The sequence below is a fragment of the Varroa destructor genome, unplaced genomic scaffold, assembly GCF_002443255.2.
Source record: "Varroa destructor unplaced genomic scaffold, Vdes_3.0 BEIS01000002.1, whole genome shotgun sequence".
NCBI classification, from domain to species: Eukaryota; Metazoa; Arthropoda; class Arachnida; order Mesostigmata; family Varroidae; genus Varroa; species Varroa destructor.
The window spans coordinates 15,168,227-15,194,707 of NW_019211455.1; the positions used below are offsets into that span (position 1 = coordinate 15,168,227).

Genomic DNA, 26,481 nt, shown 5'->3' on the forward strand with positions numbered 1-26,481 from the left:
CTAAAGATCTTATTGTGTTGCGTTTGCGATGTTTCAAACAGATTACACTTTGTCAGTGGTTTGTACTTATTTCATCATTCGGCCGACACTTTAATTTGGTGATTTTCTCTACTGTGCTCATTAATGCTTTTTGGTTTGTTTCCAGGTTGTCAAGTACATGGAAACCTACCCGATGGTTACCAAGGTACCAGTGCAGATAGCAAGGCGGGCACGCGCTCTAGCAGGGACACTTATGGAGACCTCTGAGATCAAACCTGATGATACACCTAAAACCTCTGAGCTAAACCTAGAGAATCTAATAATGAATGGAGAAGCAAATGAGGCAGTTTATGATAAACTCGTTGTCGATCTCACCAAACTGGTTGGCAGCGGAAAGCTGTAAGTCTTCGATCATTATCGTTATTAGTAATACTGCTCGTGTATAATAAACACCTTAGAATTAGGCGTAGTCAAGTTCAATTGCTGCTTTAGAATTGCGTATAATTTGCAAATACTTTCAGACACTGGCGACATCACTATCTCGGATTGGTTATGCTCAAGATGTTATTACGGCACGATCTTTCCTTCAAAGAGGAAACTGTTCAGATGATCACGGATCATCTGATATCGGAACACTTGCGTACGCGTAAAATCTGTATTGATATCCTTACCGGAATCCTTTATCAACAGAAAAGGAAAATGCTTAAAGTTAAGATAAAGCGCGAAACTATCGAAGAGGTGAACGCCAAAATTCCGCTCAACCCGGCATTTGCAAAGTGCCTGGAAGGCCGCAAAAATCGACCATTCAATTTATTTCTGCAGCTTAACTCAGCCAACTATCCTGATACGCAAGAGCGCTGGGACAAGGCCATTTTCATACACAAACCCTATGTCGGTTACAGTGGCCTGAAGGATGAAGTCGAACTGTATGCGCCGGACAAAGAACAATGGCCAATTCCTAAGCCCGAGCAGATGAATCCTGTAGAACAGGTTATATTCGCACACTTCGCCGACCCCGAGTTCGTTAAGCAATTTATTTTCTATTTAGCCATTGAAGAGAACAAAGGCCGGGATAAATTCGAGGGCAAACGGGTGGGCTTTTTTAAAGGACTGTTTCGTAATTATGGCGACGCGTTCATTGGCAACTTTGAAGGGTACTTGAACAAGTATCTCAAAGAAAGCAAACAGGAATCAGAACAAAGATGTGCCCTCGAAATTCTTGCAGGAATGGTACGCGGAGCTAAACACTGGAATTTCGAGAGAAACCAAAATCTGGCCAGGCTCGTTGTGCCGTTATTTGAAGAGGGTACAGCAAACATTTTACCAGAGACAATGGCAGACTGGGGCGCTTGCGTGGCGACAATGCTTGAGGCGCGGGATTGCAACAAGTTCTATTGGTTCTTTGAGGTGATTACCAAAAACTTATTCGAGGGCAGCTCGTTTATTCAGGCTAGCCGTATGTACACGCTTCTTGGTGGATTGGTACAAATGCGATGGCGAGTGCAGGAAATCGACCATCGTCTGCTGGAAGAAATAATTCCAAATTTGGCACACCCATACCTCAACGTCCGCGAACGTATGGCTCACTTGTTGGCGAACATTTTCGCGTTCGACGTACGTATTAACGATGGTATGATGACAAAATTTGATAACGAAGACCACTTCGTGCTAGCGCCGAAAAGCATCGACTTTGAGACGAAGGTGCTGAGTTCGCTCGAAATGCTCAAACTCGACAATCACGAACAGGAAAAGGAGGCGGCCAAGAGACTCTTCCAAACACGTGAGTTTGATTCTGTCGTGTGATATCTAGTCATTGATTAGCTAGAGATCTGAAATAACCTAAATCTATATATTGTATTATAGTAACCATTTTCGTCAATTTTTTGGGCTGTAATCATGTTTTGCCATTCTTTCGGTGAGGCAGTGCTTAAATGGCAAGCGTCGCATTGTGTCCAATCATACGCATGTGTCCTTCCACGAGAAGCCCTGATGTTGATTCCAACGGCATGCCGGCTTATTGCGGATACCAGCAACGAGGAGCTTCAAAAAGATTGTGGCATTCTAGTAGCACTCCTTGGCTATGAGCTATTGTCAAATCAAACGCTTCACCTTGTCATCGAAGCTGTGCAAGCCAGTCTAAATGAACCTTTTTGGAAGGTAGGTGAAAAAGTTTGTCCATGTCAAAACTGAATTAACTTTATTTCTATAGAATAAGCTATCGTTGTCTTATACATAGTAAAGCAATAGTTAATTTCTAGGCACATCTTATCGTGATAGTAGTACTAATTTCAATATCCAGATTGTTTAAATTAGATGTGATCTTGTTATATAGAGACACTAGAAGGCTTTTACGTGGCCTACTACGGTCAATGTGGTTCCACCAATACATAGCTTTAATTGTTTAACTAGATATTGCTTTCTTTCTTTCGGCCCTAAACCAAAAATAGGTGCGTACTTTCGTCGTATCGCTGCTTCTGTTCGTGACTTACAGCAATCTGTTTTCGGTTAGCGCCGATCCCAAATTAATGCAAGACATCAAGGACATCATCTTTAAGTAAGTGAATAGGTAAAACGTGTGACTGAATAGACCTCTGTTGGCTTCAGAATCTACTAGGTCAGGTCTACATACAAGTCTGCAAACTTGGTAATTTGTTAAGGGTTTCAACGGATGAGTGCAAACAGTTTAGCAAATTCGAAGATCCGAAGTATATGGTCAGCCTTCATTTGTACACTGGTAGGATCTTACTAGGTGTTTTTTTACATATGCGTAAGTCAATTAATACGCGACCGTCAATAATCGTCGTTCTTCAAACTCGTCTGCTATTCAGGGTGATCGCTGACCAGCGAGTTGAGGTTCGCACAGCCGCTCAACAGGCCCTATCTGGCCTGATCCACTGCGGACTCATCGCCGTCACCGATGAAATGCTCAACAAAACTAAGCGGAAATTAAACAAAACTTCGCGCCAACTTCGTGATCGTCGAGCAGCACGTCGTGCTCTTCTAGAAGTGAAACATACTGCATCGAAAAACGACGTTACACAAGAAGGAAACTTAGGTGAGCTTCCGTCAAAGGTAAAATTGTCAAATTTGTCGAGTGGTTTAGGTAAGTCTCCTGAAAAGATCATTTGGAACGGCAATATCTAATACTTTGAGTAAGAGATCGGTTGATATCTCGTAACGTTTGTTAAAAAGGGGTTTTTCTTTACTGTAAGGAAGAAACGAGGGTAAGCACTCATGGAAATCTTGTGCAAAAGAACTACTTCAGCATCAAAAATCTTTTAGATTTTCGGATATGTAAATATACATATATACACCGAATTTCTGAAGCCTAATGAATGCCATGGTATTCCCGTAAGATGAGGCAATAGCGGTTAGTCATCGAATCAACATATTGTCGTCACCCTGTTTTGCAGATGAGAAAACCGTGGAAACGAAAAACGCCCGTGTTGAAAATGATTCAGAGCTCATTATTAATTACCATGCCTGCGCCTTAGAATTGTGCGCTATGGTCAATGCATATCCTTACGACGTCCCGGACTTTATGCCCGATGTCATCTGCACACTTGCCGAGCACGCGAATGCCCCACAACCAATAGCGGTTAGTATTTGTCGTTGCCCCTGTTGACCGTTTAGCTTACGCGATTAGAAAGTTTTGGTTCTAATACAAATGGAATAATAATAATGCTTGCTAAAAATAAGAACGACATTAGTTATTACAATATCATATGAACCCACTTAATATTGTTATTATGAAACAATTTTATAATTCAATCGGTGTGGTGATTCTTACAGTCAACGATTAGGAAGACATTATCAGACTTCAAGCGGACCCATCACGACAATTGGCGCAATCATAAAGACAAATTCAGCGAAGAGCAGTTGGGTATAATTACCGATCTGCTCGTATCCCCATCATACTATGCGTAAATACTAGCAGACAAACACCGGTCGTAAAATATTTAATGGTAGATTATGTTTTTAGTAAATAAGATGAAGAAACTCTTATTTAGTAATTAGTGAGTAACATGTGTGGTCCAAAAGCAAGGTGCTTACTTTCAGCCCAGAACATGTTCTGCGACAGGGCTTGTGCTCGTCGCCGTGAGACTGCTGGGCTTTCAGTACGGCGCATGCTAGCATATTAGCGTAGAAGGAGAGGCTTTCATCAAAACCGATGGGGAAAGCTTGATTGTTAAAAAAACTCGTACCTGTAGGTTGCTATTACCGGTAAAGCAAACACTTGTGTTGCCACCTTTAATGGTTTAATTATATAGACAGGAAAAACCCTGTAGTGGGCCAGGTTTCCACATCTCAATAATTTAAACTGCTCGGAAACATCTTTTATGAAAAAAAACTTATCATTTCGTCTCCCTACCACAACGATTTTTTTTCTCTTTAAATCGCTAAGCGATTTTAATGAAATGGTTTTTTCCGTATTGTGGCTTATTGAGCGATTGGTCGTTTACCTTGGATTTGCGAAGATAGTGAAAAAGACATGAATAAATACATCATCAAGAACGGGGCAGATAGTTAACTATAGTGAAATATTGAATTAAGCATGCCTCCTGCAATTTTAAGTGGAACTCTATTCGTAGAAAAGAAGCTATAGAAAGATGCGCAAATAGGGATTTTTGCTCCTGGGCTGCGATCGTACAGCGTCCGTACAAATTATCTATACATTTCCTATAGAAAAAAACTCGAGACATTTTTTTAACCTATATTTTGATTGTAGATTAATTTTCAAGTGCACTCTTGTGAAAGCGGAAAGGGTCATGTCTCTCTAGCAGGTTTTTGCGCTTAGAATTATTATTCATTTATTGATTTTACCTAAGTATGTGTTTTCAATGTGCTATGTGCTCCAACAAAATAAGAAAAATATTTTTCATTAACTGCGCGCAAAATAGGTAAGGCGGAGCTGTAGGTGAGGCTACAAAATAACGAACTAGACTAATTGATATATTTCATTCGATAATTAAATGAGTGTGTTCGACTAATAAAACGCATTGTTTTATTTGCGCGGCTTTGAGAATAGCAGAAGGTGACAGCCGTCCTTGTGTAAGGCCCGTGGGGTCTATCAAAAGTGTATTATTTTATTAGGTTCTCTCTCTCTGAACACATGTTCAGTTAATTCGCTTTCCCCACAAAGTAACTTGTACATGAAAGAGAAAGTACAAACTAAAAAGACGTGTAGTTAATAGTAACGACGACCCAAAAAAGGGGTCAAAGGTGAAAAAAAACAAAGTAGAAACTCTTAAATGCGGAACTGGAATACTATTAGCAATACAGTTATCTTACAACATCGTTTACATATCGACTAACTGCAGTTCTGTGTAGGTGTGTGCAGTCCGCTAGATACAAGCGCGTCATATGTGCAACATACGTTGGAAATATAATGGGCTGTAACCTCTGCTTCTCCCTAAAGCTGTTGCTCATTCGTCATAAATTACCCGTGTCGATGATCAGGCAAGTTGACGGTGTAACCTCAAATTTCATACTGTGTTCTGCCCTAGAGTGATCGGAGTCGCACACCAATCTATATTGAAGTAGTATATGGGTATCTATTGGAGAAAGTAAACTAAATAGTTGAATAGGTTTGTCCGTTCGTGGTATGTCTAATAAATAGTTGTTGTGGGATGCTCGAGGGGGGAAGGATAACTTCGAATGATCAAACTGAAACTATGAAAAATAGACTTGCACCGCAAGGAGGAAAAACGTTTGTGTATGTCACAGTATTCTAAGAATCAATACTGTTTCGTTGAGATAAGAAAATCTTGAACTATTAGAAGTAGACAGAGTTCCAACTATTTATATATATATCGATACTGGATATATATATATATATATATATATATGTCCAGTATCGATGGGTAAACAAATAGATAGTTGATACTAGTAACAACATTGTAAGCGAAAGAGAAAAATACAGAATGGAGTCGAAAGAAGTGTTGACTGTTGCTGTCCCTTTGTTGTTATAAACACACCTATTTTTAATGAACAGTCTTATACTCTTGTATACAGGTTGGCGTATACGGTATTCGCTGTAATAAAAAACGAAAATGTGATTTTGTTAAATTGTCTATTCACTTCTGTAGTTGCTCAGTAATGATCGCTGAAATTAACTTTGCAAAAGTTAATTAATAATAAAGGTATGTAAATCCTTTCTTCAGAAAAAAAGAGAAAAAAACGAAAATAAAAAAGTTTTAAATTTAAAAATTTTTTCTAAACATACTTTAAACGTTATAAAAAAATTTAAAAAACATAAAATAAATAAGATATAATTGTTTTTACATACAGTTATTCCAGCGGAATTTTTATGTGTGCTAAAAATACCATTACTAACAGTCGTGTTTCTTCAATACAACTATCAATCTGCGCGATCACTTTCGATTTAGGACCTAAACCACTCACTTGTTATTCTCAGAAAATCCGCTAGTCCGTCTAGCAATATATAATATATTCCTTAATGTTGCTCAAATACGTTGCATACGAAAAATTTCAGCGAAACTAAGGTCAAGATGATGGCAAGTTGAAGGTCTTAAAATCCAATGGATTAAAACGGCCAATAAAAAGAACTGTTTAATAAATAATATAATAAATAAGAATAAAAAGGTGACCAACTGTTATAGCTTTCTGGCTAACTTGACTGGCAATTGATATTTTGCTTTTCATAACGACCGTATAAGAGGTCTCATGTGTTACTTTTTGGGTCCACTTCCGATCTTCAAATTCTTTAACTATAAATTATTGAGGTTTATACAGTTAAGCTCCCAAAAATCTTCCTTAGATTTGTCGAAGCTACATAGAAACCTTTGATTTTGGGTAAACAGCTTTCAGTATCGGTAAGAGTTCGTCCTGCGTCAACATATTACATAATCGTTGATATTCGATGAAATTCGGAAAACTCGGATATTTTCACTATGACGAGTTTTCTGTTTTGTTCTAGAGAGAATTGGTTCTTTGCTGGTAGAATGGCGGATGATTTTATGCCTGCTACGTTTACGTAAAGAAAATGAGTCGATAGAATCTTTCCATAAAACAAACAGTTCAGTTGTTGCGACACTTAATACTGCTTACACAATGAAGTCTACTTTTTTGTTCTCTTCTTTGTGAATGAAAAAAGAAATGCCTTTTATTTTTTGTAGAAAAGAAGAACTTGAACAACTGTTTATTTGGCACGCGTTCTTTTGTATTAATTTGCACAGCCTGTTTACGTTGCTACTATAAGTAGTCACTAAAATATTTTTTGAGCAACTGATGTCGCAGCTGCAATTCGACCTTGTTCAATGCGAAGTCTATTTGGAATTCATTTGGATATTGTTGCTTTCTATCCTGAGAAGTGTTCCGTATTTTTTTTTTTGATGTCGGAAATGTGAAGCACTATAAATGACAGGTTTTAGCGGTGACCGAGCTTCGGTAAATTATTGTTATGATTACTATAATGCATTGACTAGGGCACGGTGTAAACTCAGCACCGAACTTGATGCTTTTCCGTTCTCAACTGCTATTGCTCTAATATATTAGTCGTGTGTATATTTATGTCACGTGTAGAGTAATTTCAGGTGCATGTTGCGTTCACTAAAATCGTAGCCTGTCACTCTAGGCAATCGAAGCTTTGCATTCTGCGTAACAGTCTTGAACGTGGCTATTTATGTTTTGCAATAGACAAGCTTAACGATATTTGAATATTCTGAATGCTTTGTTCGGTTGTTTGTCCATCAGAAATTTGCGCATTTGTTTCAAAGTTTGGCTAGTGAAACAACGCAGTTTCTGCAAGGAATGCCCCTCGTATGAACCTTCGTGTATGAACCCTTGCTATACTGCAATGGCACCGGAACAGAACGTGAACGAAAAACAACGAGAACTATTTCGAAATGTAAACTCTATCGGCGGCCCTGCTTATTGCTGCACGATGTCTTGTAAATAACAAGTAATTAGCAAAAATCCACTGCCTGCCGTTTTGTGAAAGGCATTTAATTATTAAGCTTTACATCGTTGTCATGGTGAAACAACACTATGATAATGTGGGGAAAAAGAAAATACCGCTTCTGAATAGCTTGCTTGTTTTCTTCCTCTATGTTATTACATATCCCCCAACCAATAAGTTAGCATTATCTTCTATGCGCATCTTTTCTGCGCCTACGCAATTTATTAATTCTCAACTAGATAGTATATCCTCAAATATTTAAATCGTTCGCCTGCACTTATCACATTGTATGTATGATGTAAGTAAATTTAATTTCGATGAGATTCGTATGTTTCTTCTATTTTTCCACATTATCAATTCTTTCCTCGTAAAGCGTCTGTCCCAAAGTGTAAAAATGCAACGCAAAGACGTTTCTGCTTTTAGCGGTTTGATTTTTTTAAACAACCGCAACCGATTGGCTAACCGAAAAAACGGTGATCTCATGACAGGCCTAACTGTTTGTCCAGTCGTGTGTTTTTATATGTCCGCCCCCAAACCATTTGTGGGCGTTGCGGAACTAACCTCGGTTGCCCTTGCTGGTGGCGAATTCGCAGCGCGTGCGGCCGATGCTGTAATCAGTCGGATAAACTCCGACATGAAATTCTCCATACCAGAGTAGCCGGGAAAGTTGTTCACGTCGATGACGTACAAACGACCAGTCTGCTCTTCGACAATGACATCGATCCCGCAGAGCGTTTGTTTTGTTGACTGTCGAACGGCTTCAACAGCTCGAGCCAGACGTCCCGAAAATCCGACAGAATCACCCCGTTTGTCTGGTCGGTGCCATGCTTCTCGCTGCGAGACGAAACCAAATATAGCGAAAATATGTGACGTAGTTTCCATGCATGAAAATCTCATAAAACGGTTAAGCTATATTAATACAAAGTTCCCAGCTAACAATAAGATTTTGTCACAATAAATAGCAGACTAGTCGAGCAGGTATTTCATATTTGCAATTGTCCATGTACGCATTTGCTTTTAGCAATAATTTTTTCTTACACTTAGAGTAACGGCTGGAACCTGCCTCTATTGCGCGGACGACATCCGTATAGTGGGTATTAACTTAGCGGCCTTTCACAGATGTAGATGCAGAGGTTAGAGATGTTGATTTAGTCTAGCTGTGCATATTTCTATTTAACAGTTTACGAAAAACGTAGCATCGGTTATAATAAATCTCGCGGGACTAAGCGAGCGACTAACACGCCGATTCGCACAGGAACGCATGACTTACGTCAATTAGTGGCGATGATGCATCGGGCTTCGATATGTCATGTGAGTGAAATTCGATAAGATCCTCCTTAGATGATGTTGTGATATTTTTAAACGAGGGTCGTTTAATCACGCTGAATGTCGGACCTACAACGAATACCTGGAATGATACCGTAACGTTAGCCTCGTATGACATTAAGCTGTCAACGATGAAGGTCGTTTGATTTTCCCAATAGCACCGGAGCATTTCTGTTGGACAGGCATCAATTATACAATTAGATTTTTTAGGTATATGTCGTTTGGTACCTTATATAAAACGGATCCATGAGGCACAAACTGTTGCACGATGCAAGGAAACGAGTTTAGTTTTCTTAACCCGCATTCGTTAAAAATAAGCTGCATTATATGAGCTTCAGTCCCTTGTGCCACGATTGGCTTACAAACTGAAACAATAAAATTCAAGGTCCTTAGTCTAAAGCTTGTTGAATATGTAGCTTATGATTCTACACACTCTGGAGCCAGCCACCACTACTTCGTAGCGGGAAAGCAGATAATCTTATATATAAGTAATTATTTTTTTCACATTTAATCGTATACAGTAGTGCGTCGACCATAACTGTACAAAGAAGATAATTACAGAACTTTTTTACTCATTTTTACTCATAGAAAAAAGCGCACCTAGTGGAAACTTGAGACCGCTTTCTTGAACACGATGAATGTTGACATCGGGCTCGGCTGCATCTAGTCGGACAAACGGAGGCACTGAGATATTTTCCTCTAGCTGATCGAGCGCGGATTTCACCGTCTGGTACTGATTATTCCGATCGAGTATCGCGCGGACTGAAGACAATGGGTCTAGGATGACCATACGTGGATTTGACGAACTGAGTTCCTGGAGGAAGTAAACAGCAAGAATATTTAATAACAATTTCCGGTGTGTTGTCCCATTTTTTCTTTAGCAATCCAAAAACTCATCGACGATGTCAAATACCCACCAATCTCCTCACCACAAACCCACGAAATCGGAAACTTTGAACCGCGAGTAAATACCTAGTTGTCCAAGTTTATTCTGAATTCGCGGCATGGAAACTAACCCTTACTTACATCCAATTGTTTGCAAATCGAGGCAGCGTGGCTGTCACCTCTTATTTCCTTAACGAGCATTTCGCAGAGTTTGTGGACGACCACCACAAAAGGTCCCTGTTTTGCTAGGGGCCAATTTAAGTCCAGCTGTGGTACCAATCAGTTGAGTAGGTGGGATGGGTTCAAACAATGAAAAGTGATAACAATGCAAAAATTACTAGATGTTCTCTCATCGATATCAAAAGATACGTAAACTGACAAAGATGATGAGTTTACTAGTAAAGTATTAGAACTACTGTTTATCATCGGATATTGTTATAAACCACATCCAATTTCCTATATGTTGTATTGCGTCACCCTATTAGCGATTTACATATCGCTAGGTATTGTGTGCACGAGACGATTACAATTGCGTACCTTGACCAGTTCCAAATTATACTCTCTGCAATATCAAACGAAACGGATTAAAAGGACATTTTTACCTTTCTTTTTATGACCAATTTTGCATCTATCTATCTATCTATCTATCTATCTATCCTATATCTATCTATCTATCTATCTATCTATCTATCTATCCTATATCTATCTATCTATCCTATATCTATCTATCTATCTATCCTATATCTATCTATCTATCCTATATCTATCTATCTATCTATCCTATATCTATCTATCTATCTATCCTATATCTATCTATCTATCCTATATCTATCTATCTATCCTATATCTATCTATCTATCCTATATCTATCTATCTATCTATCCTATATCTATCTATCTATCCTATATCTATCTATCTATCTATCCTATCTAGATAGATACATAGATGTAGGATAGATAGATAGATAGATATAGGATAGATAGATAGATAGATATAGGATAGATAGATATATAGATCCTATGTCTATCTATCTATCCTATTCTATCCTATTCTTCTATCTATTCTATTCTATCCTATATCTATCTATCTATCCTATATCATTTATCTATCCTATTCTTCCTATATCTATCTATCTATCTATCCTATGTCTATCCTATTCCATCCTATATCTATCTATCTATCTATCCTACCTATCTTATCTATCCTATCTATCTATCGTATCGTATCATATCGTATCCTATCTATCCTATCTATCTTATCCTATATCTATCTTATCTATCTATCTATCCTATCTATCTATCGTATCGTATCATATCGTATCCTCTCTATCCTATCTATCTTATCTATCTATCTATCCTATCCTATCCTATCTAATCTAACTTCTGTTTAACACCCACGCATATCAAGAATAACAAAGACGTCGAAACTTTGTAGTGGTTCCCTTTTATATTTAAGTTGTGATGATAATGTTATATTGTATCAAGCAACTTGTAAAAGTAAATAAAATTGTTAAATTAGATGGGCAGTGCAACAGCTTTCTACTAACCTGAGATGTTTCCTGAGAACTTTCGGCGAAACATACTTCTCTTTTTTATCAGGCCACCAATAACCGACTCGCTGCATCGGTCCCTGTGAGCCGTCTGTTTGGTCCATGCTGCTAAGTTGCCAGACACGGCTTGGTTTTTCCACAATACGTTTTCCGCCGGAATTACCGTGTATCACGTCTAAGACATGGGAACTCGTGCTAGTAAACCTGCTACCATTTTTTTCCCCACACGTCGTGACAATATGAACATTATACGTCAAGGCACTGATTGCGCTGTGATTTTACTACCCAGTCCTGGGTTTGTTTTTCCACCACAGTTTGCCCTGATCAGTTCATCTTCATCGGATTAATGTTCCAGAGCAGTCTGGTATTCGCCGAGTCTGCACAAAAGATACTACTTCTCTCAGATACACGTTAAATTTTGATGTGTACACTGTTACTCTCTCATATAGATCCATGTAGATTTTTGTAAAAACAGTTAGACGAAGTGGCACATCGTGTAACAGTCAAATTATTATTAACCGTTTACCCAGACAAAAACTACTAGCACACAGTAACTACAGCCTTATGTTTCTTCCTTACTTGTATTCACCCACTCTCATTTTGTATTTTCCCTTTCTTGACCGCGATTGACTGATTGAAGCGCGATTAATCAACTGTTGATGTAGCTACGACCACTTCTGTTGTTTGGATATTGTACTATAGCACAAACAAGCGTCTCTGCTTCAGCAAACCTTCTTTAAGATGTTCTGCGGCCGCTCGTTTCGTTAGTTATTCGATGTAGCTGTCCGTTGAATAGCTCCAAAAACAATAAGTCAAGTGGCAACGCCACACTCATTTACCTCCTCTATGCACTGCGGCAACCCATCCCATCGTAGAGTGCATTATGCTCCTCAAATGCTGTGTGCGGCTATCGTTTGGATCGTCACTCCTTGTTTGCGGTGGTCTTTTCCACTAACCTGTTCGTGTCTGTTACAAGCAATGAGGAATGGGCAAGCAGCTGCTAGAGGGCTGACATCTGTAGCCAATTGCTGGATTGAATGGGTACGATATTACGATCCGATTCGGCCAACGCTAGCATCGAGTCGTGCAATGAACGACCGACGAACAGTTTACGAAAAGAGCAGAGTATGAGAAGACCGCACGGGCTACTGCCGCGGCAAGATGTTAGCGGCTGCTACTTTGTAGTATTAGCGAGTCCCTTCCGCCTTTCGCGCGGGCAAATATGCCCCTCTTACACTGAAACCAGGGGTCGCCATGACCGTCGTCGCTCCTTGGTGGAAAGAGACTCTAGACTGGGGAAGAGTGGAGACGCAGCAGCAGTGGAAGCAGCAGACAGGAAAGCTTCTGGTTAGGTTGCGGAGTCTGACTAGGTGAATGCATAGTATTTACTCCAAAAACTTTAAAACCTTGATAGTTGCTTAAGTCAAGGCGATGATAAAAATCAATGGGGTAATATATTGTTTGCAGGTTAGTAATTGCTTGTCCAGGTCCTCGATCCAGGCCGAGCAATCTGATAGCCTTTTAGGGGATGAGGCAACCAAATTAAGCACCAATGATGTGGACAACATCGTGCGTGCACGCCGTATTATCTAATAGTAGAGAATGCCACTTAGTCGTCTGAGTGCTTAAAATCTACACGACTGTCTGCTCGTAGATTTCACAAAGATTTTAAGGAGAATCTCACCATCTGCGCACAGAACTCTCTGAAAATCCAACCCTGTTAGCAACTCGTTTTTCATTATTCGAGGCACTAATACGAATGCAGTGAAAAAAATACGCACGTGCCTCTCTTGCTCGGCCCAGTTCACCGCTATGGGACACAATCACTATCGTCATAAGAGGGGAAGCAAAATCAAAATGAAACTGAACAAGTGGATAACTCGGCAGAAACAGCGCAGTTGGATAACCCGTCACCACTCTAGAATAATGGATGATATTTCCCGGAACTTTATTGCTGGCTCACTAACCGGCTACCATCGCTTTGTTTTCCGTATAGCTAGCATTCAGCCACATAATACTTTGCCTTTTTTTGGTTCTCTTACATGACCAAACCCAAATTGAGCTGGACAACAAGCACACTATCAGCGGTCATCAAAGAAGGTGACCGTCGTCAGTCAGCAATAGAATCGCAACTGCAAACCGTTCATTTCGGACAAGTGACAACACCCTTAACAGTACAGTCAATACTGCACACAATACAACATGATGGAAGACACTATCATGGGAGCTGTAACTCATGAAAATAGAGGGATAGACAAACCAATTTGAAAAAGCCCATAACCGATTTCCAAAACCAGTTTACCCTATACCTAATCTCTTTCTGTAACACGAAAATCGGGGACAACAACAACGTTGTCCTTCGTCTAAAACACTCGTCCGTCTCTAAGCTTCTTCTCGAATTGACCACATGTTTGCCGCCTCTCAGCTGATAGGCTGGGGGCGCGAACAGCAAGCGAATTGGAGCGAGAGGTCTGCAACGGCTCTGTCTCTCAGCTAAACAATGGCGCCGATAGAACTAGGCAGACAGCGAGGGACAGCCGCTCCCGGCGGCTGTAGCAGCACGGTCAATAACAACAGCAGCATCCGCAGAAGCAGTAGCTGTAAAGCAGGCGAAACAAACGAGAGGTGCATTGTAAAGCCAAACCCGGACGGGCCAACAGGCAACAGACCATTGAACCGCTGGTTACGTTTTGCGCCCTATGGTGAGCATTTGCCGTAATTTACGTCGGCCCTGTGTGTGTAATTCGTCTGTGTAAAAGGAGCCCAGAAAAACTGTAGGACAAAAACATAGTACAACTTCGTGTGACACTCGTGTGCGTGCCGGCCCTGTAGAAAGAACTCTCTGGGCCGGTGATAGATTTGAGCAAAGCTCAAATCGAATTTGGACTAACAAAACATTTTCAAGTTAACTTTCGACGCGAGTATCGAGATTGAGCAGAGTACCGTTTCTACCTGTCTACGCGTTGTTCAGCATTAGTTAGAATCGTATATGGTAGTATTTGTCTACAGGTCGGCACTGGGAGAAACTTCGGTTACGGCGCATAATGAGATTCATGCACACGACGACCGACTCATCGGTACACATTAATGCTAAAACAAGCATCGGGTAAGCTGCAACTTTACACTGTGTACGAAGAATATTGTGGGTTGCTACGACGATAATAATCAAGTGGTCATCGAACGAGTATGAAATATCTGTGCATTGCTATGTACGTTGGCCCGTCTTAACAGCTTCTGTTGGGAGTGGCAGAGGTGTCGCTAGACGACAACTGATCTCATACAACTGACTGTATTCACACCAGACTGATACAGAAAGAAAGTGTCTTTGTAGCTCACGCTGTTCGTAGACAGCCACTGGTGTCTATTGCCACTCAGCGGATGAGCGACTAGAGCAGTGCAGATAAATATGTGTGAGCTTTTCCAAAAAAGAGATTGTTATTTGAAACAGGATAAAAGAGGGGAAAACATAAAGGACGCATGACAATAGATTAGAATCAGCTGTGCCAGAATCGGATGTGGTTGGTCTCATTGGGTCGGCTGTCCGACTACTTGACCTCCTTCATAACTGCATCACTCCAACAATTTGAAGCTTCCAAATGATCTGTGTCATTAACGAAGCGATGTTTTGGTAGAGACTATAGGCGGCCACGCGTCTAGATAGTCTTAATAAGGGAGATTCTTTATTGACTACGCGTATAGAAACATATTCCGTAAGGTAGTTGATTTAGAATAGGATTAAATTGCTTTGAAAAGGCAATCGGAAATAAGATACGGCGACAGTAAATTTTTCACATAAATCATGGAAATCCTATTTAGGCTGGGGTATATTTCAGGACGTGGACTTAAATTTAGCGTGATTACTGACGTTAATGTTTGTTTAAGAAATTCGAAGCATTTTTCACTTTAGCATTTATTCTATTAGAGTAACTTATGGGAATCAGTAGCAACATATAAAATAACGTTTGGCCGAACCCGACTCCCTCATTGCGCAGAAAAATCTACGATAATCTAACGACTATCGTAGCGAGGCTCAAACTAACGCGCGGCTTAGCGACAACATCAGTCACTTTTCTAGACTATAACCATAACCGAACTTCAATCACAAAATGTCAACTTGATGCGTTTGCAGATTATAGTCCCTCTCTTAGTCAGCATTACACTTAGCAAATATACATATTGCATCGGCTAAGATCACAGAGCGAAGAACAAAACAGACCACCAACTGCATGCTCAATCTCAGAATGCTTAATATTTTTTTTTATATTTAACTTGATGTCCTTACATCGGATAATACTTGAAGTGTAGAATCAGGTGCCGCACTGCTCGCATTCGTTCCACCTACGTTTTTTTCTTGACCAATATATTGTAATTCATCCGACTTACATTTTGAAAGACGGAAAAGAAGTCAAAAATTATTCCGAGTTCCCATAGTCATTTCAATGATACAATTCATAATCACTTGAGGTAGACTCTTTATTGTTACCGAGAATACGTACAGCTCAAACAACTTTTTTTTTGTCAATAACGTAATATGATAATAATAACATAATGATACTTATGTGGAAACATTAATATGTTTTCACATAAATATCAGATACTTCAGATATCAGATACAGGGACTTAAATAGCTTTTAATTAACTTACCCTCATTGGCGTTGCTTTTCAAATGCCATCGTATGTAAGACAAAACCAATTTATAAAACAATTCGTAATCATAACGTGACCATTCATATGCCGGATTCATCAAACTGTGCTTTTCTTGCCTATTTGTCGCAAAACTTTTCAGAATTATATGGATACTGCCTGTCCTGCTTCCGTCAGCCTACCCGCAGACCCTCGGTTTCAGAGCCTCCACTGTCGGCAGAGGCTCGGATGAGCGTCTGCCACCGTGCGCAGCCTGTAGGATGGTCGCCGTAGAGTTCCTCAAGGGTCTCGAAAAGACCCAGCGAAACAAGTTCGAAGGTGGTGACGCTGCTTACGAAAAGGAGCGAGGCATGAGGTACGAGGACTCGGAGGTACGGTTGATCGAAGTTCAGGAGGCAATGTGCGATGATATCAAGAAACACGCAGGACAGTGCAGGGACCTTAAAGAGGAACACGAGCACCTGCTCGAGGAATGGTATCACGGACTGCGGAAACATGACAGTAAATCGCTCGACAGATGGCTGTGTGTCGAGCAGCTCAGCGTATGTTGTGATAAAGGCTATTTTGGCCCGGAGTGTACACCATGTACGGGGGGCGCGGAGAAACCCTGCTCAGGCCATGGTACTTGTCGGGGCTCTGGCAGCCGAAAGGGTAATGGCACATGTAAATGTCATAAGGGGTACCAGGGTGAGCTGTGTGACCAATGTACGGATGGCTATTTCCTCAATTCGACAGCGAGCCAATGTAGCGCTTGCGATAAGTCATGCGCTACATGTCGTGAGACAGGCTCAAAAGGCTGTGTTGTATGCAAAAAGGGTTATGTACATACACAAGAGTGGGGCTGTTCCGATATAGACGAGTGCGTTGAGAGTGAGGAGTCGCCGTGTACAGGGAACACGTTCTGCGTGAACTACGAGGGCGGATTTCACTGTCTTGAGTGCGATAAAACTTGTCTGGGCTGTTATGCCGATGGTCCCGATAACTGTGTGAAGTGTGCTAAAGGCTACGTACTCAACAAGGGCGTCTGCACGCAACAGAGGCTTAACAGTGTGCAGGTAAGTTATTAAAACGTTATAGAAGTAGGATAAACACTGCGTAAGCGTTTTATGCAAAGCATGCAGACATGCTATAACTACAAAAACTACATTGGCGGATTGGTTTTAACTTCCTCAATACAGCTAAAACATTAAAATTATTCTTTCTTTCGATTAAACATGTTCCAACTTAAAAATTGTAGTCGTGTGATTTCTAAACTATTGACAGTGTGTATTTATAAAGTGAGTTGTATAAGACCATTAAGCAGAACACTGTTGTTGCATTTACTGAAATAATATGTATCTTGGTTGGAATATTGACGAGCGAAATTAAGAGAACCCACTTATGAGTAGGTATTGATACCCTGGCGGGACAAGAAATCACCCAGAGCATAAACCAACAATTAGGACCCTAACACTTGCAAGCAATTATCTTGTTTACACTTATCGATTTTCGTTCTCATTTAGCAAATGTTGCTTAGCCAGTTGTTTTTAAAACCAGCATAATGTACGGCTTCCATACCATTAAAGTTAGCTTAGCCTAGAAAGACCACAGTATCATTATACCTTATCCTTAACCTATTGATCCTTATTGAATTACGGAAAACTATCGCTGAAAGGAATAAATTTAGAAAGAAACCAAAAATAAACTTCTTTTCGGTATCGAATTCTACGCCTTCAACAATCGTATTCAGAGCAATTAGTTAAAGCAAATTTTTAACCCCTACCTAACGATCTTCATGTTTCCGCTGGGCTTAACTCACTACATTCACTTAACTCTTTTTATACTTTACTAATGCAACGAATAATTGGAAAATGGAAACCTGGCTATCTCGTTTATTTATGCAAGCTTAAAGCTAGATATTCTGTTACTACATATGCCCACACAGCGGCTTAGACAACTAAGCTCCTCGTTGAAGGATGATAAGGAAGCGTCACTGCTTCGAATCCTGCCAAGAACGTAGATATTACACAATTTGTGTGTTAGTCAGAAAGTTATATTATATATATAATATATCTATAACTTTATATATGGCGTCGCAACAAGTTAAAAAAAAGCACAACTAAACAAACAGTTGTCTTCTTGCAATTTTCTAAGATATATTCATATTAAATTGCTCCAAATGATACTTTAGCATAAGGCAATCGTTTCTATAAAAAATAGAAGTAATTGTTATAGTAACGATAATAATAATTTAAAAAATCTTACTCGCTCTGCTTGTGTTATTGTCTTAAGGTAACGCTAAGTCGATGGGCTGTCCACCTAGGTTTAATCATCTGTACAGTAATCATCTCGAAGAAGTCGATCACCCTCTCATCGGCAATTGGCGCTTGCGTAGCCATGTACATTGGAGCCTCTGAGTATACAACTGGAGAATGGGAGAACTTCGACGTGCAGAAGTTCATACGGAGCTTTGCCGGCTAGTAACAATTTCTATTGACAACCTACTGTAGATAAATGTAGAAGCAAGTAACAAAGATAAATGCGAGCTGAATGCCTCCTAATGAATCTACTGTACCAAGCGTTAACCCATTGCACACTGGGTAGCTAAGGGAACTTATTTAAGATGGTTATAGAAATAGACAAGCTTTACCAACTGCGCTGTGGGGTTCACCCTATTAACGCAGTACCTATTGACGCAGGGTGCTAAAATCAGAAGCTTGAGCTATGTTACTGTAAATTGGCCGGTGAATGATGTATGAAGCCTAGCTAATAAAGAAACGTGCAAATCTGAGTGAAAGCAATGTCATTGCAGTTAGAAGTGTACTTTTGTAATTTAAATGAACCTTTATGTACACAGTGATAATAAAAAAAATAAACAACCGAACTTCACAACTGGTGCCTACATGTGGATAAATATAGCATACTTAACAGACCTAAATACGTTTGTACAAAATATAACCATCGCCTATAGCTTTGTCGACGCTAAGTCAGTTATACGATAGCAGAAACATTCTTGACGTGTTATACCAGCAGTCCTACAGTAAACATCGTGTTTAATACTGAAGGTAGCCCTGAAGGGCCGTGGAAACAAATTGCAGATTTTTGTTCTGTATTTATCTAGGTATACATATGACAACTGATCATTTAAAAGAACTACAACTAATTCACTAATTACTACTTTAATAGAGAAAATACCTAATTGCAAATGACCGGATTTAGTTTATTATAAAAAATTTAATAATTAGAGATAGAGAAAATTAGGCTGAACAATGCTTACTTTTTTTAGTTAGTTAAGAGGCTCATTTTCATTTTACATAATAAAAATGAGTTCTATCACTTTCATCAGTAAGTGAATTCAACGGGTTCTGTTAGCATCTTCTTTATATTCGATGTAGCCTTCGGTACAATAAGGGAGACTTTTCATCCAGGTACTTTGCATTTTATGGCAAACATTAGTTTACGAATGCGTCTCAAACAATGAAGATACATACATCCATGAAACCGTTGTTGAATCGCACATAGCTAACCTTTATATCAGCGCAGTTTCTAAAAAAGTACATTAATTTTCGGACTTAGATGTCAATAATAACGAACACTTCATGGTGATCAGGTTTGTCCCACACCTGCATATTGGAGTACGTAATTGCCTTCACTTCCGTGCCCTGGGGATGTTTTGCAAGATCGAAACGCTCCCCATATGCTCGACATCTTATTGTGAAGTTTGCCTGCAATATAATAGATCAGCATTATCAATTGAATTTCATTATCTAAGTGTGATGTTTCACCAACTTTAGCCAACAGCGGACGAAACCTATTTAGTAAGCATCAATATTTGGTTAAACTTCAGTTTGCTCAGGTTAGTGGATGAAAAAATGACAAGAAAAGAAGAAGACGGCTCATAATCAACGAAGTCACTTTACTTACGGATTCATAGCTAGGTAATGTAGCACGTGACAAACACACAACAGATATGTATGTAACAAATTAATAGATATTAATTTGTATTCTTGAAAGTATTTGTATTCTACAGAATAAAATAATAGCTTACAGATAGCACCAAGGATATTACAAGCATATGAACTCACCTTATCAAAGAGGATAATTTCTACTTTACGTGCAATAAAATTGGGTTCAGTTGAAAACGAATATAAGAACTCGTCAAGGTAATTAAAAAGAAGATTTTCCATATCTGTTCCAGACACCGTAAGATCCATGTGGCCAAGCAGCTCAACCTGTATTAAAATATGAAATACATGGTTATAATGCTATGAAATCAAAATTATGACCACGACAGTGGAAGTTGTGGGGTTCTCCAAAAACAATTAGCTTTAAGACGATTAATGGACTGTAATTTTCCACGCTTACCTTTTCAATTTCGGTCATGTAGCCGAACATCGCGATAGCCACCTGTTCAAAACATTTTTTGAGGTCGGGTCCCCACGCGTGAAGTTGCACATCAGCCGTATGATCGAGATATTCATATTGAATTTTAGGAAGAAATAGCTCTATTGCCGTTAATTCGCGTTCGACGAATACGCGTTCTTCGCAAACCTCCTCCATGATATAAGAATGCTTTTCAGATTCGAATCTTGCTATTTGAATAGGCTTTTGTGTCCTATATTGGGTTTTTGTGGAATTATATGCGTGTCTTCCTGATACAGACGCAAAAAACAATCATGTTATGATCCGAATACACTGCTCAAAACAGTAGCTTGTGGTGAAATGCCATTATTAGGATTAAGCTTCGTTAAATTTGACTTTTTTCTCGCGTTGACGTCATCCAAGTTTATCCAATCATTTACAATGTGTTACCTGTGACATCAGGCGACCAAGTAACTAGGAGTTGGTTACTTGCGAATTCGAGTCATCCGTATAGTACCGGCACAATTACCTTGAATGATTAACACATATGACAAATGTCATTTGTCAAGTCAGGCCTTTGTTCTCAGTCCCAATGCCCTTATGTATCGACTAGTGCTGCTTAACACGTAACAGTATACTTCTGCTTTCTATGTCCTACGTTCGAAGGGCGCAACATTTTGCATACAAGATTGGCCGAAACACGTGCATAGCCTTCAGAGCAAGTTTGTTCAGACAGGTACCACTATATTATATCGAATGTTTCGAAAATGGCGCCCTGCACAATGCAATGTGTTGACTTTATTACTGAAATTTTTGCTCGGACACGTATCCGACGACCGTGGATCGGAACTTGTACCCTTCAAGCCGAAAAACAAATTTTAAGCAGATCTCCTTATATTGCAATAAAAACAGTATAGTTTACTTCCTAGAAGAAACCGACTTTACAATAACCAGAGACGTTTGGTCGCTCCAAAACTGCGTTCCGCCGATTAGATGCCTCGTAAGAATAATAAAATAAAGTGGAAAGGGAAGACTCGCATATTACTGGCGCAAATATAGCGCGTTGGCATCAGCTGAGATTACCGGGATTTGTTTGTGAAATGTTTTGCGGGTTTTTACGAATTTTTCCGTGACAACAAGTAAAGTACTAACAACAAAGACATGAGTGACCAAGTGAGTGCCTTTGGCCAATGCAGCGTCCGGAAGTTCATTTTTAGAATTCAAATGTGCACTGATTCTGTTGTCGTGCGGTTTTTGTTGTGTTTGATGTCAGTGAAAACATACAGTTAACCTGATCTTCCCCACGTTGTCGTGACAGCCCAGCATATGATATACATCAAACAAACGATGGCGCGCTATACATTAGCACCTTTAAAAAATATAATTTAATGCTGCATGGTAATAGTTTATAAATTAATCACGTAGAATGTTTACACTAATTTAAAGCGATAACGGTCATTTACTCGAGCTATTCAGAAGGTTGTTGTCACTCAGAGATTTCAATATTAGCATTAGAAGAAACAGAAAACCTGTATAAACTTACGGTCTCTTCAAATATGCTGTAAGATTAAGACGTATTTTAAGACTGTGTAGCTTTTTTAACAGTGAGAAAGAGAAGCTGCTACATTAGCGAAAAATTAAACGTAGAAAAAATGGTCAAATAAGCATTACTTTCCTTTAAACATTTCATAGCACCACGGGCACAAAAAGTTTGAAGTGCGCTCTGGAGATTCAGCGAAGATTGTTTCCAATACTGGTCTCGCACCTGTCGTTGCACAACACTACAATTCGCTGCCTGATCAAGGTCGTGAAGGCAGAAAAGAATCGCGTATCTTCCATATGCGTTCCTTTAACAACTGGGTGAAATCAATGCTTATCAGTGAGTTCAATGCACCTGAACGCATTTTATTAGTACTATAACCGATCTATGTGTGATGGCACTAATGGTAATACATGACAATCCTACAAGTATAATATAAACCCAACTTTATTTTATGATCGCATATACATTTCTATCAAATAAGATACCTAAAGCCAATACTCAAGCTTGTTTAGCTAGAATCGTTCTGTTCAACGTAAGCTATATGTAATTGGCACAAAAGTATGAATTGCCAAAGATATAGCGAACAAAGGCGCACGACCATTAATTTAAAAAAAAATCGACTTCCCGGCACGAAGGGCATTCGAGGGCCCGTGTAATAGCTCTTAAGCTAGATCGTATCAATAAGATAATGCATTTATTCGAACTGCAAACATTAAAAGCATAACCGAAATGAAGGTTTATTGTAATCCTAATGGAAGCTTTGTACAAACAGAATAGTAAATAAGTTGATGAAGATGTTGTTATAAATAGTACAATATCGGCTAAAAGTAGCCTTATTGTGTGTGGCCATGTTCCAGAGGAATTTATTAAGCGGGCTCGTGAAAATCCTCATATGTCGCAAGGGGCTTTTCGTGTCCTCGACATTGGTGCAGGAAAAGGCGGCGACCTGATGAAGTGGCAAAAGGGAGACATCAACCATCTAGTCTGTGCTGATATTGCAGAAACGTCACTACAACAGGTAAAACGGTTATGTGATGTGCAGTACGCGGTGTCTAAATTCAGGTAAATTTTAGGAGCTGCTTGTCATAACAGGTGTGCGGTCATCCTAGTAGAGGAAAAAAGTCAGTTCCTTTTAGAATAGAGCAATAAACTAGTGACAGCAACAAACAGTACTTCGTTTTTGAAATTTAACCAAGAATCAACGATTATCCAATTTCTTCGTCCCTTTTTACCCAAAATCGACAGCGCATGCTGTTGCCAGCTTAATGCGGCTTCTAAAAAATCTAAGAGAGATTTCTGCGAGATAATCTGAAAAATTCTCCACACGATTTAAATTTGAACGGAAAAAATTACCAGAATTCTAAAGGGGGAAAATTACCTTTTGTACCTTTGTGCACATTTTGGGCTGTTGGGCTTTTTTGAGGTTTTCCATTTTTGGGACTACAGTCAACCCAAAATGCATTTGCGCTAAAAATTTTTTTGTATGTAGCGTCTTTTAGCGATATTTTGACGATGGTATATCTACTAACATTGAAATACACCAAGTTACTATTACAAAAGGTTATTTGAGGATTAAAAAAAGTGTATTCTGAAATTTAGTGGTGAATGTTTATATTCTAAATTGGAGTGACAATCCTAGGGAATGGTAATCACATGAAATAATCATTACTGGCGAAAATGACGCTTCTGGTACATGACAAAATTTCATAGAAATACATACATATTTTTTGTTTCGATACAGCCTTAAGAATGTGCAAGAAAAATTCCGGATTTAAATATCGCATTCTATATATATATATATATATATATATATATATAGAAGAGGAAAATCAGTCTGACCATAACGCACCGCTTGACTTGCTATTTTTCCATACTCTACAAGATATGTAGTATTCATCTTTGTATAAAACAAATGAAACATTTTTATATATCGCAGTTTTATTATAAATATTTCTCTCCGTCTGTATAACATATGCCTCGATTGTATTCTACGATTATGTACTCAAAAATCTAACTAATTTCTCTAGAAACAATACTTCGAGAGTAGAGAATCAAGGGGTGAATCAATCCTGCATTAGTTATTGTTACCAATTCAAATTTCTTGGCTTCACGATACGAATTCGTGTGATTCTGGTTTGAACTTACTTAGTCTGTCGAACAATCTGTTAAATGTTGTGATTACTTCATTGTTTGCGATTTAGGCAAAAGAGCGTTATATGGATAACCGAAATCGTGCGGTTCGTTTGGGTTTCGACATTTTCGAAGCAGAATTCGTCGCGGCAGATTGTACGAGGGAGAGGCTTGCCGATAAATACTCCCAATCGGATATTGTCTTCGATGTTGTATCATGCCAATTTACTTTCCATTATTGGTTAGTCAATCACCAATGTAGCCTTCATTTGGTACTACCACAGCATTATTTTAATCATTATACTACTAGTATTATTCCTTAGTACCTGGTTTCCATGTTTCAGCTTGTCTTTATCAATGTGCTATGGTAGTTGACTCTTTCTTGTCATGCTTACGTAGTTGATTTACGATACTTTATTTTCCATAATTTGCGTTTTCTTTAAAGCTTACGTAGTGCAGTGATTGTCATTAACTTCGCTGTATTCTGTGTGCTTTTCTATGCGAGCAGTTTCGAATCATTGACACAGGCTCGATGCATGATACGGAACATCTCCGAAAGGCTTCGGAAGGGAGGCTACTTTATCGGAACTACTCCAAACGCGTACGAGCTTGTGTGAGTATTAGACTGCTGCGGTTTTCTATATTTTTTTCTAATTTTACTTCTGTGTTATATTCAGAGATGATCCATTTGTAGGCACTGTCAGTAGCGCCTATTAGGAAGATTAATTGAGGATACCTTTTGGAGGCAGGTGGTTTAAAAATACCCCGCTATATCTATTTTTTATGAGTATGAAAGCTTTACAACTTAACTTCGATAGTAAATTTGCTAAATTAGTGTTGCCATACATCTAAATATTCATGCGCTTATGGTTTCCTCAATACGTGTTCATTTGTTGTCCTACATTTATCTAACGTCGTCATCGCCGTCGCACAGACGCCGCCTCAAGGAATCTGATGAACTCAGCTTTGGTAATGATGTGTACACGGTCACATTTAGCTCAAAAGAAGATTTTCCGCTATTCGGCTGCAAGTACAATTTTCAGTTGGAGGGGGTCGTGGACTGCCCCGAATTTCTAGTCAATTTTGAAATGTTTAAAATTCTCGCACGCGAACAAGATCTTGAACTCGTTCAGCGATGGACATTCGAGGAGTTCTTCAATGATTTTCGTAACCAGGAAGGCGCCTCGCTGCTACAGAAAATGAACGCTTTAGAAACATATCCTGCCCACATAGGGGGGTCACTAGCCGGCCATGAGCACGACTACGTTCATGCACATGAAATTCACAAAGCGACGGGCAAACAATTGGTTAGTACCAGTCTGATAAAAAAGGAGTAGTGCTAATGACAAAAGCAAAATGCACTGATAGGTAGTTCTCAAGCCTACCTTCGATAGCTTAGGTAAAACCGTACTACAGCGACCTAGACCGATTGAAGCAGACGTAGACTGACATCTAAATTTGCCATTGGAAATGCATAATTAAGCCAGCTTAGCGGCAAATGAGACTAAGATTTTATCAAAGGGTATAAGGAAATATATAGGAAAACTTTATTACTCAGTACCCAGATTTTCATCGCTTATAATGTGGCGAAGAGAGCTTACTTCCTAAATATGATAATACAGAATGTAAGAAGCAGAGCACATTGCTATTGCGTCGTGATTTTTTTGACGAGTTTCTGATATGGCCGTTTTGCCCATCGTTTCAGGGAACGCTTTCGAAGCCAGAGTGGGAAGCACTGACTGTGTATGTTGCATACGCATTCGTCAAGAAATAATGAATTACTAGAGTTTGTTGTAATCGGCTCATCAACCATTTGATTGATTATTCTTTCAGGAACGCGTTAAGCGACGCCCACTACCGTGTTGTCGAACGCTTTAAATGCGCGTCATGTGTATCGAGCCGTGAGTTACTTAAAGTTAATGGAAACGATAATACTTCAGTGGATGTAACGTAGTATTGAATAATATTACGTGACTTTTTTACCGTGATCCACAGTCAAGACGATAGAGGCGAAAAAAGTAAGAATGATGTGAACAAACAAAAAAAACTTTGAAACTGCTAATGGTATTGCCTCATATTAAGGCTTGCGTCATACAAATGGATTGTGTTAACACAGCAAATAAAACTTGTATAGAATTTGTATATGGTGAAAAGGCCTGCCTA

At 39.3% G+C, this 26,481-nt stretch overlaps 6 protein-coding genes across 16 annotated transcripts in view; 3 read left to right on the top strand and 3 right to left on the bottom strand.

The window, feature by feature from the left end:
• LOC111244376 (proteasome activator complex subunit 4A-like) overlaps nucleotides 1-6,048 on the top strand; it is a 17,936-nt gene extending 11,888 nt beyond the window's left edge. For 2 of the 3 annotated variants that reach the window (XM_022791418.2, XM_086981097.1), the window contains 7 exons: nucleotides 146-378; nucleotides 501-1,759; nucleotides 1,904-2,136; nucleotides 2,427-2,533; nucleotides 2,808-3,034; nucleotides 3,393-3,577; nucleotides 3,772-6,048. In XM_022791418.2, coding sequence (XP_022647153.1) covers nucleotides 146-378; nucleotides 501-1,759; nucleotides 1,904-2,136; nucleotides 2,427-2,533; nucleotides 2,808-3,034; nucleotides 3,393-3,577; nucleotides 3,772-3,906 — 2,379 coding nt within the window. In that variant the 3' untranslated portion in view covers nucleotides 3,907-6,048. Of the gene's footprint in view, nucleotides 1-145; nucleotides 379-500; nucleotides 1,760-1,903; nucleotides 2,137-2,426; nucleotides 2,534-2,807; nucleotides 3,052-3,392; nucleotides 3,578-3,771 lie in introns of all 3 variants that reach the window. The other variant, XR_015321933.1, reaches the window with a different exon arrangement.
• The window catches only part of tko (30S ribosomal protein S12 technical knockout), a 23,354-nt gene extending 14,760 nt beyond the window's left edge, over nucleotides 1-8,594 (bottom strand). The window contains exon 1 of the mRNA XM_086981146.1: nucleotides 8,462-8,594. The gene's annotated coding sequence lies outside the window, so the exon portion shown is untranslated. The remainder of the gene's footprint in view (nucleotides 1-8,461) is intronic.
• LOC111243985 (inositol-tetrakisphosphate 1-kinase-like) overlaps nucleotides 1-14,103 on the bottom strand; it is a 27,908-nt gene extending 13,805 nt beyond the window's left edge. For 2 of the 6 annotated variants that reach the window (XM_086981138.1, XM_086981137.1), the window contains exons 1-7: nucleotides 11,658-14,090; nucleotides 10,649-10,673; nucleotides 10,253-10,378; nucleotides 9,827-10,040; nucleotides 9,455-9,591; nucleotides 9,171-9,308; nucleotides 8,462-8,734 (exon numbers count right to left, since the gene is read on the bottom strand). In XM_086981138.1, the coding sequence (XP_086837264.1) occupies nucleotides 8,462-8,734; nucleotides 9,171-9,308; nucleotides 9,455-9,591; nucleotides 9,827-10,040; nucleotides 10,253-10,378; nucleotides 10,649-10,673; nucleotides 11,658-11,764 (1,020 nt within the window). In that variant the 5' untranslated portion in view covers nucleotides 11,765-14,090. Of the gene's footprint in view, nucleotides 1-8,461; nucleotides 8,735-9,170; nucleotides 9,309-9,454; nucleotides 9,592-9,826; nucleotides 10,041-10,252; nucleotides 10,379-10,648; nucleotides 10,674-11,657 lie in introns of all 6 variants that reach the window. The other 4 variants (XM_022790470.2, XM_086981136.1, XM_086981135.1 and 1 more) reach the window with 4 other exon arrangements.
• Nucleotides 14,104-14,222: 119 nt separating this feature from the next.
• On the top strand, nucleotides 14,223-19,074 carry LOC111243982 (protein disulfide isomerase CRELD2-like). Of its 2 annotated transcripts, none has more exons than XM_022790465.2 (3): nucleotides 14,223-14,362; nucleotides 16,447-17,359; nucleotides 18,576-19,074. In XM_022790465.2, the coding sequence occupies exons 2-3, from the start codon at nucleotides 16,565-16,567 to the stop codon at nucleotides 18,762-18,764; spliced, it is 984 nt and encodes a 327-aa protein (XP_022646200.1). In that variant the 5' UTR covers nucleotides 14,223-14,362; nucleotides 16,447-16,564; the 3' UTR covers nucleotides 18,765-19,074. The 2 variants fall into 2 exon arrangements, with proteins under 2 accessions (XP_022646200.1, XP_022646199.1); XM_022790464.2 differs by having other exon boundaries at nucleotides 14,268-14,766.
• A 408-nt stretch (nucleotides 19,075-19,482) lies between these two features.
• Nucleotides 19,483-21,378, bottom strand: Archease (protein archease). Of its 2 annotated transcripts, none has more exons than XM_022790477.2 (4): nucleotides 21,175-21,378; nucleotides 20,649-20,935; nucleotides 20,369-20,515; nucleotides 19,483-20,008 (listed from the first exon to the last, which is right to left on the bottom strand). In XM_022790477.2, the coding sequence occupies exons 2-4, from the start codon at nucleotides 20,841-20,843 to the stop codon at nucleotides 19,856-19,858; spliced, it is 495 nt and encodes a 164-aa protein (XP_022646212.1). In that variant the 5' UTR covers nucleotides 20,844-20,935; nucleotides 21,175-21,378; the 3' UTR covers nucleotides 19,483-19,855. The 2 variants fall into 2 exon arrangements, with proteins under 2 accessions (XP_022646212.1, XP_022646211.1); XM_022790476.2 differs by having other exon boundaries at nucleotides 21,096-21,378.
• Nucleotides 21,379-21,494: 116 nt separating this feature from the next.
• On the top strand, nucleotides 21,495-26,471 carry Rnmt (RNA guanine-7 methyltransferase). 2 transcript variants are annotated; one of them, XM_022790468.2, is made up of 7 exons: nucleotides 21,495-22,043; nucleotides 22,338-22,524; nucleotides 23,046-23,206; nucleotides 24,390-24,559; nucleotides 24,827-24,931; nucleotides 25,253-25,625; nucleotides 26,024-26,471. In XM_022790468.2, exons 1-7 carry the CDS (start codon nucleotides 22,041-22,043, stop codon nucleotides 26,090-26,092), a joined length of 1,068 nt encoding a protein of 355 aa, XP_022646203.1. In that variant the 5' UTR covers nucleotides 21,495-22,040; the 3' UTR covers nucleotides 26,093-26,471. The 2 variants fall into 2 exon arrangements, with proteins under 2 accessions (XP_022646203.1, XP_022646202.1); XM_022790467.2 differs by having other exon boundaries at nucleotides 21,495-21,818.
• The last annotated feature ends 10 nt before the right edge of the window (nucleotides 26,472-26,481 follow it).

Coding starts and splice junctions, on each gene's coding strand:
- LOC111243982 (XM_022790464.2), top strand. CDS start 14,705: ATGAGATTCATGCACACGACGACCGACTCATCGGTACACATTAATGCT. Junction 14,767..16,446: donor AATGCTAAAACAAGCATCGG/GTAAGCTGCAAC, acceptor AAAACTTTTCAG/AATTATATGGATACTGCCTG. Junction 17,360..18,575: donor AGAGGCTTAACAGTGTGCAG/GTAAGTTATTAA, acceptor TATTGTCTTAAG/GTAACGCTAAGTCGATGGGC.
- Archease (XM_022790477.2), bottom strand. CDS start 20,843: ATGGAGGAGGTTTGCGAAGAACGCGTATTCGTCGAACGCGAATTAACG. Junction 20,516..20,648: donor ACATGACCGAAATTGAAAAG/GTAAGCGTGGAA, acceptor ATTTTAATACAG/GTTGAGCTGCTTGGCCACAT. Junction 20,009..20,368: donor AAATTATCCTCTTTGATAAG/GTGAGTTCATAT, acceptor ATTATATTGCAG/GCAAACTTCACAATAAGATG.
- Rnmt (XM_022790467.2), top strand. Junction 24,560..24,826: donor CAATTTACTTTCCATTATTG/GTTAGTCAATCA, acceptor CTATGCGAGCAG/TTTCGAATCATTGACACAGG. Junction 24,932..25,252: donor CCAAACGCGTACGAGCTTGT/GTGAGTATTAGA, acceptor GCCGTCGCACAG/ACGCCGCCTCAAGGAATCTG.